At 48.2% G+C, this 14,250-nt stretch overlaps 1 protein-coding gene across 1 annotated transcript; it reads left to right on the top strand.

Moving 5' to 3' along the window:
- The first annotated feature begins 317 nt into the window (after positions 1-317).
- TOB2 (transducer of ERBB2, 2) lies at positions 318-11,592 on the top strand. Its single transcript, XM_073327191.1, has 2 exons — positions 318-578; positions 6,968-11,592. The coding sequence occupies exon 2, from the start codon at positions 7,047-7,049 to the stop codon at positions 8,064-8,066; it is 1,020 nt and encodes a 339-aa protein (XP_073183292.1). The 5' UTR covers positions 318-578; positions 6,968-7,046; the 3' UTR covers positions 8,067-11,592.
- Positions 11,593-14,250: the final 2,658 nt, after the last annotated feature.

Genomic DNA, 14,250 nt, shown 5'->3' with positions numbered 1-14,250 from the left:
AAAGCGGGGAGGGGAGGAGAGAAGCTCCAACCTTTAGGGAAGTCACAACCTGGAGCAGGGGAGAGAAAAGGACACACACACACACACAGAGACTACAGCCCCGGGGCGATCCGCGCAGAGACTCCCTGCCGGAGAAGGCGCACGGCGGCTAAGGGCCGGGGATGAGCATGGACAAAAGGGTTAATTTCCAGCGAGGGTTTGGGGAAGTAGTTCCGGCTCTCCCTTCTCCCCCACCCCCTTGTCCTTTGCAGGACGCGTCACGCTGGGTGTGGAAGAGGAGATCCTTGCGCAGGGTTGCTAAGGGTGAAACTTTTCATTTACTTTGCTCACTTTGGGCCAGGGCGAGGGAGGCTCCGGATCCCAGCCGAGGGAGAGGAGGGGGGGGGAAAAAACTAGCCAGGGGGCGCCCCAAACAACCCCTCCCACCCAGGCCATAGCAGGGGGGGGAGTCACCCACCCACCCCAACCGCACCCCGTAAAAAAGAGAGGAAAAAAGAAACCTCCCGAGAAACCCTCCAGCAACACCCACCCCTGGCAGGAGAAAGGAGCCGCCCGTCCGCGTTGCAGCCGAGGACGAAGTAAGTGGGGCGGGGGCGCTCCCTGGCGATCAGGGGGTGGGGGGGGCACAGAGCGGCCCTGCCTCCCCCCGTACACCTGCTGTTTGACACACACACCCACCCACCCCACCCCCCGGCCTGGGACCCGTCTCTTCCCCCAGCCCCGCTGCCTGACTGCGGCTGGCTCGCCTGCCCCCTCGCTGCGCTCAGCCTCCATCGGAGCCGACAGCGGCGGCTCCCCGAGGAGAAACCCCCCCCCCGCGTCAGTTTCCACCCTGCCCCTTCCCACTGTGCAGCATGCGGGGCGGCTGGGGGAAAATCTGGCCTTGGCTTGCGTGGGGGGGGGGCTCCCCCTTTGTAGGACATCAGCTTTGGTGGCCTCCCCCCGTCGTTTTCATCCTTTAAAGCGTTTCTGGTGCTGGTGGCTTCTTGGGGGAGGTGGGATCTTTATTTGCAATGTGGGGGGGGGGGGTGACCGTCCTTCGGGTTGTGACGCCGAGTTCACCATTTTGTTCTGGCTTTTGTTATTCTTCTGACGAGGGGATTTAAAAATGAAAGGTCCAGAGACAGCCCGTAAAGAAAAATGAGCCTGCGGTTTGGGGCTGGGGACAGGGCACCTATTTGATAGCTGAAAAAGAACCGGAGGGGGGGGGGGCGGAGGCTGGGTCCGCTCCCCCTTTGTGGAAGCAGCTGCCCTTGGCCAAAAGGGAGCAAGGAGGGGGCGGGAGGGGGCTGCTCCCTGGCGGGGCTCGCTCCCTTCAGCGCTGCTGACCACAGGCATTGCGGTCTGGCCAAGCGACGCTGCTGTTTGACGCTCTGTCGCCCCCCTCCCCGGCCTGGGACGGGGTCCTGAAGGCCAACGGAGGGTGGTCTAGCGCAGGAACGGCCCTTCCACCGCGGACCGGGAAGATTACGGGGGAGGGAGAGATAAGACCGAGAAATAAAATCCCAGTGCCCTTAGCGGGTTGAATCATTTCTTTTCCTTTTGAGGAGAATCTGTGGGGGAGGATCCCCTATTGTTGGGGCCGGGGATATCGGGTCCGATCTGTTCCCTCTTTGCCCAACTCTAAGAGGGACTAAGGATGTTTATGCTGCGGGGGGGGGAGTCCCCAACAAAGGACCAGGCCGAAAGATCTGTACGCTCAGGGCGATGGGGGCTAGTGTCTAGTCTGGAAGGCTGTAACAAAGCCAGGTCTCTGGCCTGGGCCCCCTTCTCCCCGGGAGAACAAGAGGGGTCATTTGCTATATATTCGGCAGAAGTAAAGGTCAGGCGAGGCCTAAGCACCCTTCCCCCAGGGAGGGTTATTAGGGTTTCCCTTCTTGCACGCACCCCGTTCCCGAATACATTTTGAAGCAGAGAAATGTCCTTGCTTCGGGGGGAATCACCCCGTGTCTCTCCTCCTCCCTGCCACCCAGTTGCTAGGCCTCTTCCTGGGGCCTTGTTTGGGATCTATTGATTTGGTGGCTGATCTCTTCCCCCCAACAGCGAGGCAGCTGTGGGTAGTGACCAGATTGCAGGTGTGAAAAATCAGGACACTCTTTTTGCTAGTTAGGGGGGAGGAGAGTGTATAGTTGCCTGTACAAGACAAAACCTCTGATATTAGGACCTCTGGTCACCCTTACTGTGGGACAGGGATACATAAGTAAAGGAGGTGAGGAGACAATGTGGGAAGAAGGGAGTAAGCTGGGTGGCTTTTTTGGGGGTGGGGGTACAGGTGTGGCCTTAAGTCTTTAAAGGCAATTGTCATAATACCATCAAAGAGCTCTCCAGTACCCCACTTCGGAGTCTCACTCCTAGCCCCCAACCAAGGGGATGTTTGCTAATACTTGTGGGGGCCTTCCGGGGTGTGTATGGGGTGGTGAAGAGTAAATAGCCCTCCCCCCACCCGAAAGGCAAGAGCTCGCTTAGACCCCTAAAAATACCCAGCAATTCCCGATGACACGGTACATGGGGTGTGTTTCTTGCATTGGGCAATTGGCTGGGAGGGTTGAGAGCACTAAGAGCGCATGTGCCATGGAAAATTTTCTACACTGCTCCTCTGAGCAGGCGCGGGTTCTTTGGCCAGGGTTGTCGAAAGGCATTTTGGGAAATGTAGTTCAGGGACAAAGTAGGTCACTCGCCTTGGCTCAGATGAGGGACTGGAGAAGTGGAGGGTGAAGGACTGCAACTCCCAGGTTCCTGTGTGTTAGATATAGTAAGGTGGGGGAGGTGGACTCCGAGTATTTGTAGAAATTTCCTTGGCTGGGTTATTGGAAATGCATCATCCTCTATAAGCCTTGGCTGCTGTGCATAAAGTGGGGTGGGGGAGCTGGACTCCCAGCTGAGAGAGGAATGTATATATATTTTGCATACGATGGGGCTTGGGAGGGGCGTGTCCTCTGTTCAACACTCACCATCACCACACACACACAGGACAGTGGTTTTGATAGTGTTTATAAGGGGAAGAGGAGATAGCAAAAATCTACTATCTTGGCGTCTAGAATGTGTGTCCATAGGGCCTATTCCTCCCCATGCACGCAGTCTGCAGGGGTGGCTGAGTGTTTAAAAATATTTCTCTCTCTCTTTATTTTGGAGGTTATGTTATGTGCCTTAAAATAGTTTAAAGATAGAAAATAATTGGATTGCCTCTCACAGTCTGTGGGTGGCGGTGAGTGAGGATGGTTAGAGACAAGGCTGTTGTTTTGGTAGGGTGTGGCCTGCAAAGTAACATAGATAGAAGGTTATGTACTATCATCCTGGCCTTGATTTAATTTTTTTTAAGCCCTTTGAAATGTCACTGTGTGCGCTTAATGAGGGGGCAGAATCACAGACCTGTTTTCAGAGGGATAATTGCTCTTTATGGGTTTTAAAAAATAGATCTTGTTTCAGATTGGAACTTGTTTTACAAGGTCACTTCCTAATGTCCTCATAACCGAGAGGAATGGGGATGTTTAAAGTGTGCACTCTCGTCTAATGTGTACAGTCATTTTGCCCATTTTCTTTAAAATCTGTGCTCTGTTAAAACAGAGAGAGAGAGAGGGTTGATCTCCAGAGCTCCTGCATTTCTGCAAGGTTATGTGATGAAACATTCATCCTCTTTTCTTTTCTTTTTTTTTTTCTTGCCCTCCTCCCCCAGTCTTCCTTCCACAATAAAATATTTGTCCAGCAAATATATGCAAATGGGGGAAATATATACATTTTCCTGTGACTGACCTTATTTGCAAAACATGCTATGACACTTTCTACCTTGGTCATCAGCTTCAAGACCTTTGCTTCCCCCCCACCCCTCCCAAAAGCTCCCTAGGTGTGTAAAAGAAAATATATTTTTTCACTGCAGATGTGCAGATTCAGCTGCAACTATTTTATAGTTTAAAACTAGTAATCAGCTCCGCCATATGGGTTCTTGTATTGGCAATCCTGGGATTAACGGATCCTAATGGAATACATTTTATTGTGTTAACAATGTGGGGAATAAATGGTGACTGTTGCTCATTTGGAACCCTCTCTTACATTTGAAGGCAGCTGCCAAGGCCTGTTGTATGTAGCTGTCTTGGTGCCTGCTGTTGTTTGGTTAATTGCTTTTTTTAAATTGAAGCCACAGACGCCACACTCCGAGTATTCTCCATTTTAAAAAAAAGAAAAAGTACTCCATTTTTATAACTCCTCTCTGCAAGCTTGATACTGAAATTGGTTGCTGCATTTTACTCCTCCTCCTTGCCTCCCACGGAAGTACTGTGCTGATTTGTTGGTGAAGATGCAGGACTGCTGAGAAGCACTGAGGCTTTGTGCTGTTTTGGGGATGATAATAAATCAAGTCCCTAGAGTGTTTGGATTTTTTTTCCCTCCCCCCTTACCTTCTTCTAAAACATCTGATGCTGGTCACTGTCAGAGAAGTAATACTAGACTAAATGGACCACTGATTGATCCCATCTGTCAATTCCAGTTTGCCTGTGGTTGCTAGGGACCACTAAGGCTGTTGGCAATTTCTGTTAAAGATCACTATATCGATTCTCTTTTCAAGAAAACTCTTTATTACCTCCTGTCCTTGTTCTGTTAAAGGGACCTTTCTTGAATACAGCTTTTCAGGTTGCTTGTATTTTTATACTGTCATTGTCTCTCTTTTTTGGAACTCTCTTGAATACAACAGTTGTTGAAATTTGAAAACCAAGATTTTCTTATATCACCCCACTTAACTTTTGTTCCCTAATGCACTGATCTGGATCAGAATTGTGACCCAGAGGTGTCATCCCACTAACATCCAATCTTGCTAGGATTCCAGTGAACCAGGCCAGGTGCTTTTTTTTTTTTAGGTCATAGTAACAGAAGTTGGTTTTATGCAGTCTACTTGGCATAACATGGGCTGATTAGGCCTCTGTGATCATTTCAGCATGTATTCTGCAGGCCCACTGATTCTGCTTTCCTCTGAAAATCATTTAAAGCCTCCAACCCAAGCTATTGAGTCCCACCTACACACCAGCCTGAGAATGACCTGTCCTCGTTGGCCTTTCAGAAAGCTGCTTTGTTCAGTTCTTCTTGGCATGTTTCTATTTTATTTTAACTTATGTGAGTTCCAAGTGACCTGACAGAACTTCTCATGGTCCAGTAACTCCTGAAATCCAAGCTCCAAAGGCTGGCGGTGCCTTTTCGACTCTCAGCAGTCACTCACTGCCTCTACTCACTTACTTCCACGTGAGGCTAAACCTGAAGGGGTTTATTTCTAGAACTTTGTAGTTTCTTCTGCTAGCTGATTTTGAGGTATTTACAGCTCCAGCTGCCTGTTGTTGTACTCCTGGATATAAACCTCCCTGAACATAAGTTACCAATATAATATCTTTTTAATTTAGAATTTGTACTGTCATTTTTGTCATAACTCCGTCTTCATTTAAAAACAAATTGTGCATGTCACCATTAATGCTGCATATTTACTCCCTGCCATCCACTCAACCAAGACAGGTAAACTAGCCCTAATCAGTTTCCCTTTCTGCTTCTCTTGATCTAGACCAGAGTAGTCTGGGTTTCTAGTTCTGCAGGGGAATGCTGGCTTACTTAACTCTGTGCTCCACACCAAAAAAAAGAGAGAAATCCATTTGGCCTGCAACCTAAATGCTTGGGCTGAAGGCTTGAGAGCACCCCTTAAGCCTATTTTGCCAATGTGGATGAATGTGGTGTGTGCATGTTTGTTTGAGCAGAGCCCAGGGTAGTGGAGAGCTGACTTGCCTCTGACTAAGCTATCAATTAAAAACTGGATGTGCCGCTTCCCTGCTGAATGGAGCAGGAGTTGATAGTGGTATGCTTCTTTTTTAAAAAGTCTGTAAGATTCTCTGTCCTTTCCCTCCCATCTCTTTTCTTTGAGGAAATGACCCAGCTAGAGAGTGTGTTGGTACCTGGAAAAAGACTCTGTTCGTTAATCTGTCTACGTTAGAGAGTTAGTGTTGTGGTTTCACACTCTGCTTTCGTGGGTTTTCATGCTTTCAGTAACGACCTCATCAGGGAGGGAAGGAGGATTAGTTCTGTTTTGGCAAGTGAGTTAAGCTGTGTGGGCCTACAATACTCCCCATACACCCTTATTCTGCTGGAATAATAACCGGGCTGGGAACTATGCACGACAGGTGTCCAGCAATGTATGTAGTGTGCACACCCCACACTATTTATTGATCTGGATTAAACTGAGACATGAAGCTTTTTAGCTTGATTTAGCTAGACAAATCCTCTGTCGGGGCAGGTGAGTATCTGAATGTCAGATGAATTGTCCACTTCGAGGAGATAGTAAAACTGGGCAGGCAGTTAGTGCCTCACTATCATCATACCCTCACCTCCACTCTCTCATCCTTGAGCCAGCAGGACCAGAGAGTGCAAATCTCCAAAAACCACCAGCAGCCACTGCCTTCCAACTGAGTGTTGTTGCTGTTCCTCAGCAGAGAGGCTGGTGTTGCCATACAGAGTTAAGGAGTTGATCTCCACTCAGGATGTGGAAAGACTCTCGTGATTCTGCCTTGATGTAATTTTTTTAAATCAGAGGCACATGAGGTGAAAGGAAATAAATAAGAGTTGAAGTAAAAAGAGATGTATTAAAATACATATTAACCACTGTACCAAAAAAACCTGTTTGTCTGGTTAGTTTGGTATCCTGTCTCCATTGGTGATCAGTGTTGGATAACTTGAGAAAACGGCATCGTGTACACACAGTTCAACGTAGTACTCATTCCATTTAGTAGGGCAGAATTTCTTCCTGACCGCCTCTAGCAATCCATTTATGTCATGTAGCATAAGGATTGATCACATTTATGTAGCTTTTATTCTAGGAAGTGTCATTGCAAATGCTATTTGTAGAAATGTCTAATCCTTTTTAAATATACTAAGCTGTTTGCCGCAACAATATTAAAGTTGCCACGTTCTCTTCATCCATCTGTTTTTCTTCTTTCTTTTCTAGGATTGCTTGGAGCCAAATCTTGTGTATGTTGTTTGTCTCTTTCAATACACTGCCCTGACTTGCTTGCTGTGAAGGGAGTATGCATCTGGAGATCAAAGTTGCTCTGAACTTCATCATCTCGTACCTGTATAACAAGCTTCCCCGGAGGCGGGCAGACCTGTTTGGTGAAGAGCTAGAACGCCTGCTGAAGAAGAAGTATGAGGGCCACTGGTACCCGGAAAAGCCTCTGAAGGGTTCTGGCTATCGCTGCGTCCACATCGGGGAAACGGTGGATCCGGTGGTGGAACTGGCAGCCAAGCGGAGTGGACTGGCCGTAGAGGATGTGCGGGCCAATGTGCCTGAAGAACTGAGCGTCTGGATCGATCCTTCTGAGGTCTCCTACCAGATTGGTGAGAAAGGGTCCGTCAAGGTCCTGTATCTGGATGACAGTGAGGGCTGCAGTGCAGCTGAGCTGGACAAGGAGATCAAGAGCAGCTTCAACCCTGATGCCCAAGTGTTTGTCCCCATTGGTAGCCAGGACAACTCCCTGTCCAACTCACCATCGCCATCCTTTGGCCAGTCACCCAGCCCCACCTTCATCCCCCGCTCTGCCCAGCCCATCACCTTTACCACTGCCACGTTTGCCGCCACAAAGTTTGGTTCTACCAAGATGAAGAAGGGTGGTGGTGGTGGGGGAGCCGGAGCTCAACAGCAGCAGCAAAGAATGGCCAGGTCACCCACCAACAACCTGCTGAAGCACAAGGGCCTCTCCCTCTCTATGCATTCTCTGAACTTCGTCGGGGGCGGGGGGAGTCAAGCTCCTCAGTCGCAGCTCTCCCCCAATGCCAAGGAGTTTGTTTACAATGGCGGATCGTCCGGAGCCAGCGGCCTCTTCTTTGAGGGTGTCACCAACGAGAATCAGGGCGGCAGCATCCCGCCGGCCTCCCAGTTCAGCAGTAGCACCAGCGGTGGCAGCGGCTTTGACGTGGCTCAGGTCTTCAGCGGCAGCAGCAACAGCCTCTTTCTGGAGAAGTCTCCCTTTGTGGAAGGACTCAGCTACAACCTGAATGCCATGCAGTATCCCAGCCAGTCGTTCCAGCCTGTCGTCCTGGCCAACTGACCAGGAGGAAGGAGAGTATTTGGGGAAAACAAGAATTAAAAAAAAAAAGAGAGAGAAGAAAAATGAAAAATAGAAATATACAAAAATTTGAAATCTTATAAATATAGCTTCTTGGAAAGAGAGACACCCCCGGAGTCGTTGTGCTGTGCCGGGCAGCGCTCCTGAAGCACTGAATTGTTTTTTAACTCAATCCCCGTGCTTTTTCCTACCCACTTTTTTACTCCTGTAATGGGTTTGTTTGGTCCAGAAATGGTGGAAACATAGGTCACTTTATCTTCCTGTCTCCCAACTTCCTCCTCAGAGCTGGGCTTTAGTACCTTGTTCTTTGGTGTAGAGATGGCCTGTTCTGGGCATTCCCATATTCCTGGGTGCTAGGCTGCCTTGCTGAGAGGGCCGGGGGTATTCGTTTGGTTTTCAGTGCCAGTCTAGAGGTGCACAATTTCACTGCATGCTTCCCAGAGAAGGGGGGGGGGGGCTTGCTTCTTTCCATGATTAGTCAGTTCCTCTCCTCCCCCGGGAAACAGACTGGGTGAGTGTACCGAGTTCCCCTTACCCTGCCTGCTTTAGACTGCTATGACCTTGTCATCCAAAACCCTTCAAAACTGCCACAGTTGATGCCAGCCTCTGATTTGAAATAAGCTTCCCCCAGCCTCCTTTCCCTTGCCAGGCGGTTAAGTTGGAGCACTTTTATGAAACGGCTGCTTCCTGCGGTCTTCCCTCTCTGCACTTTCATCCAGAGGTGAATGCTGGAGAAGAACAGCACTGTGTTATACCAGTGAGTTCATTTATGATTCCTACCCCCACCCTCCTGCACAAAGGATCTTGTCTGAGCTGGTCTTTTCAAGTTGGTCAGAGCCAGTGTCCGTTCGATAGGGTTGCTGTTCTACACAAGCACTGCAGTGGGTGCACCCACTGCTGTTTAAAGGGAGGAAGTATTGGTCCTTATTATTGCACTTCTCTTTCAGGGGACATGGTTAGATATGCTGCCTCTCACATTCTTACGTGCTTTTCTTCCCCTCCAATGTAGGTGGCATCCACTGATGTTCCTTTGGAGCAGTCTCCAAATGTTTTGAGTTCATTTACTCTCAGCTACCTTTGGCTCAGTGGGGGGGAAGGGTTTCCTTCTTTTGAAGAGGCCGCGCAGCTTTCTGGGGAGAGCAGGGGGTTGCATCGCCCAGGCTGCTTTCCTGATTGATAGCTTGAGGGCCGTCACTTCCTGTTTTCTTTTATTAAAAAAATATAATAAAGTGTGACCAAACCCCTTTTGCTTTCCTTCTGGAAGGGTAGGAGGGGGCAGGTGACATAGTACAGAGGGGAATGCCCAGGTGGGTTTGTACTCGGCCCCTGGTGTTAACTGATTGATCCAACCAGAGAGACACAGTCTAGAGGAGGCGCGCTGCAGAATAGGACTAATACTTTGAAATGACTGATGGTATGGAGAGAAGAAACTGATGTTCCAGGACCTAGATGAATAGTTGTCCCCTCCTTGTTATTGGGAGTAACAAAGAGCTAGGAATCCTAAAGCTGCTTCCTAGTTTCTCCCTTCTCTCCCCCCGCCCCAAGTAGAAAACGCTGGAGTAAGGGAGGGAGTAGGACAGTAGCGGCCTTTGATAGGCTGCTTCTGCATATTGCCATTCCATAGCCTGCCTCCATGGTGTGTGGGGATCCCTCTTCCTCCCAGGTGGGACAACCTAGAACCCCAAGGGCTACCTGGGATTGGGGACTCTAGGTGGGAAGACTGCCTCCTGGGGTGTCAGCTTTGGGCTAGGAAGCAAGTGAAGAGACATCTAGCTTTGGGGCATTCTTTTTTTTTTTTCTTTAAACAATCATTTCCATCTTTGCTGTCTCCCATGTTTATTTTTAACTAAACCTGTCTCTGGAGCTTCTTCTGAGACTCCCCTTGAGCATTTCTGTAATTAAGGGATAAGATCCAGTTTATTTTTCCAAGACTTCACTGTCTATCGGTGGAGGGAGGCTTTGAACTCCCATTTCTCCCCGCCCCCAAAAAACCAAGTTGATGACACTCCAGCCCTCATGTCTTTGTGTGTATGTTGTGAATGAACCTTATTTGGGTTAAGGGGATTGCCCTGCCACAACTGACACCACCCTGGTCTCAGCAGAGGGCTTTTTTCTAAATCCCCCTCACTATTGCATTAATGGGAAGATTGCTTTTCTGATTGGCTTGAATCCCAACACACTATTTCCCAAAACAGGCTGCTTGCCACTTATTGACTGTGACCCAACTGCTGGGTGGGTGGGAGACGAGGGCATCTACTACTAAGCAGTCTATCCTAGCATGATGTGTGAAACCTGCGGGGTTGAAGATGGAAAAACTAGAATGAGACTCTGGGGATCTGTTTAGCTGATCCTCTTTCCCACCAACTTTACCACTGCCATCCAGTTCTCCCCCCTTTGAGTGTCCTGTAGACTGCCAGACTACTGCACTGGACTGAATAACTCTCCGCACCTCAGGGGACCGGCTGGCTTCCCAACCCAGTTTCCTTTGTTGTTTCCACCCCTCTCATCCTTCTGCAAAATGCTGCCATGAGTCACTGCCTGGGTGGGATTGTGCACCCTCTAATGGCATGGGAGGGGAGGGGAGAGATGGAACATCACCAGCCACCTGCTATGTGTGTGAAGCTTTGACGCTGCTTTAACCTGCTTACACGTATTGTAACTGCTTTAAAAATAGTGTCGCAAAGATGAGGAGGGAAAGGGGAGGGGACCAACCTCTTTGTATCTTAAAGGAAAAAAAGTGTGCTTCAGAAGCGTTTCTCTAGCACTGGTGGCAATTAAACTAATGGCCTTTTTTGGTCTAGTCTTGGATTTAGGCGTTCAGCTTCGATTTTATTTTTTAAAACCTGCACTAATTAACCTGGTTTCTTAGGAAAAGAGAGCAAGAGAGTTTTTTTTTTTAACTTTTATTTTTTATGGGTTTGTGTTTTTTGTTGATGTCCGTTTGTATTGAATAATTTGCTACATTTGTAAAATGTAAGAGGTATATATAATATATGTATATTTCTAACGTAAAAAAATGTAATTTTTTCTTTGAGATTTTTTCTTAAGAGGAGAGAAAAAATATTTTTTCAGGAAAAAAAACTTTAAAAAAAAAAAAGCAGTGAAAATTCCTTTCTCCATCCCCCAGCTCCCTCTTTCCCCCTCCCTAACCCCTTGTGAAGAGAGAATCAACAACTGTATGATCTTGGAGACAGAGAGAGAAAATGTGTGAACACAAAGAGGACAGAATTATGTATGTTTCTTAATGTAAAAGGTTCCTATGTTTGTTCTGTTTGTTTTATGAGAAGGGGTCTACTGAGAGGGGGATCAGGGGGTTGCTGTTTTTTTTCTTTAGCGAAGGAGGAATACAATCAGAGTTTTGTATTCAGAATGTTGTGCAATATTTTGGAACGGGACATTGGCGTGTCTAGAGATTTAGTTAAAAACAAAACAAAAAGTTGATCAAATCTGTACAGTTTCTATTGTTCCAGATTTTTTTAAGTTTGTATTAAAAGCATGATATATAATAGCCTCTTGTCCTGTGTTGTAATGTGCCCTCAGCGGGAGTGGGGGGATGCATGGAAGGCGTCCCTGCTTTCTGGCCTGATGTTAGACAGCAAAATGGTTACTGTGCTAACACCCTCCTAGAAAGACCATTGGTCCATCTCAGCCAGTCTTCCACCTGATGCTCTGTTGGATACAAGCTCTGGCCCATCTAGTCTGGTATCCATCTCCACATAAACCCACTGGCCCATACTCTGGTATCCCTTCTCAACCAGTGGAGTGGTGGTAAAGCTCCCTATTGTGCAATACAGCAGCAGAGGCTGCCTTCCTGAAATCTCTCTGTGCCATAGCAGCTGTGAAGGGGTTTCCACATCTTCTAGAATCCATCAGTGCCACAACAAGGGTCACTAGTGATCAGCAAAAGGAGCCACCTCTCACAGCTGATGGGGACTGAATGCTATGTTGCCTCTAGCCCTCAGTGCCCTGGGGCCCCTTGTCCCACTCAACCTCAAGATTCCTCCTAGTGAATCAATATCACAACACTGACGTTTGTCAAAAATACAGGCTCCCCCCAACTGACAAGCGCAGAAGTACATACATGGCCTGCAGCCATATCACGCTGGGTTGTAATCTTCCCTTGTTTCATAAACTGAACAGGCCCAGCCCACTCATGCTGGGCTGGGAGGCCTCCAACAAAGAACCTGGGTTGCTGCAGGAAGTGGTGGTGTAGATAGAGTGCCCCAGCATGCACTGGGTTGGAGAGAAGTAAAACAGGTTAGTCTAGCACCCAAAATGTGCTAGACAATCTCCAAAGATGAGTGAAGAGCACCCAGGCTAAATCCTCACCCTGTAAGATTGTTCAAGAGCCTGTGGCATTTCTCATAACAGTACGAGTCTGATTCCAGGAGGGAGCTAATCGTATTCTGCTTACCTCAAACACACCCTTCAAGTTCCAGTTGGAGTCAGTATAATGTGGGATTGTAACATGTTTAAACAGTTCCTCCTTTCCAGCCAGTGAGACAAGATGAGCTGATGCCTGGATATGGTGTAGATTCTTTTGTAAAGAGCTGCATAAACTTACAATACTGTGGTGAATTGAATCTGTTGGGTACATAATTGGGCTAGTGGAAACTGGCCACCACTTGAGTTTACCAGAACCTAATTCATTTAGTCTTCCTTTCCTCTGTGCCAGAGAGAGGGTGGAGTTAGTCCTATGCAATGGCACACACACACAGCGACCTCTCCCTACCGCCCTCCCTCAAAAAGCTGTTGGAAGAATGGAGTCAAGGGAGACTTTGTTCCCTGCTCCTGCTAGGATCTCTTCCCCACAGATCTGACTGTCTGAGTTTCTCACTAAGAACTTGATTGGATTAGTGCCAGGTAAAAGAATTGTGGGGATCTGTACACTATGGAAATTGTGGCCACCCACATTTCAGGGGGGGGGGCATGGTGAGCCTTTTGATTGTTGGGTGGTTATGGTAGAAGGGCTTGGGGGATGGAGCAAGTACCAGTTTTGGCCTATCTGCTTCTCTGTCATGGCAGGGACAGGTGTGAGTGGTGTTGCAACCTGGCACGGAGCTTTGCAATGCCACTCAGCTTTGTTTGGGGGTTTTCCCTCTGTTGTCATGGAGTCCCCGGGCAATGCTCTGGAACTGCTCCCTACGAAGCCAGTCCCACCTTCCTGGGTCTGACCTCGGAGCATTCAGCATCCTCTGCCCCTCCGAGCGCTTCCCACAGCAAGTTCGCCCAGGCAGGGTCCTGGGGAAGCCAGAGGGTCCTGCACCCCAATTCCGCAGTCAGACGTGACTCTCAACCAGCCAGTAAAACAGAGGTTTATTAGATGACAGGAACATGGTCTAAAACAGAGCTTGTAGGTGCAGAGAACAGGACCCCTCAGCTGGGTCCATTTTCGGGGGCAGTGAGCCAGACACGTCTGCACTTCACTCCACGTCCCCAGCCAGCCCAAACTGACTCCCCCTCCAGCCCCTCCTCCTCTGGGCTTTGTCACTTTCCATGGGCCAGGAGGGCACCTGATTCCTTTGTTCTGCAACCCTTCCTGCAGGGGGGAAGGGCCCAGGCCATCAGGAGCCAGAAAGAAAAGGAGGACTTGTGGAACCTTAGAGACTAACAAATTTATTTGAGCATAAGCTTTCATGAGCTACAGCTCACTTCATCGGATGCATTCAGTGGAAAATACAGTGGGGAGATTTATATACACAGAGAACATGAAACAATGGGTGTTACCATACACACTGTAACGAGAGTGATCAGGTAAGGTGAGCTATTACCAGCAAGGCGGGGGGGAAACTTTTGAAGTGATAAGGTGGGCCATTTCCAGCAGTTGACAAGAACATCTGAGGAACAGAGTGTGTGGGGGGGAATAAACATGGGGAAATAGTTTTACTTTGTGTAATGACCCATCCACTCCCAGTCTTTATTCAAGCCTAAGTTAATTGTATCCAGTTTGCAAATTAATTCCAATTCAGCAGTCTATCCTTGAAGTCTGTTTTTGAAGTTTTTTTGTTGAAGAATTGGAACTTTTAGGTCTGTAATCGAGTGACCAAAGAGATTGAAGTGTTTTCCGACTGGTTTTTGAATGTTATAATTCTTGACGTCTGATTTGTGTCCATTTATTCTTTTATGTAGAGACTGTCCAGTTTGACAAATGTACGTGGCAGAAGGG

This window comes from Lepidochelys kempii, chromosome 1 (genome assembly GCF_965140265.1).
Source record: "Lepidochelys kempii isolate rLepKem1 chromosome 1, rLepKem1.hap2, whole genome shotgun sequence".
NCBI classification, from domain to species: domain Eukaryota; kingdom Metazoa; phylum Chordata; order Testudines; family Cheloniidae; genus Lepidochelys; species Lepidochelys kempii.
This window is presented reverse-complemented; position numbering and strand designations above follow the sequence as displayed.

Excerpts from the sequence above, each read along its gene's own strand:
- TOB2 (XM_073327191.1), top strand. The coding sequence starts at position 7,047 with ATGCATCTGGAGATCAAAGTTGCTCTGAACTTCATCATCTCGTACCTG.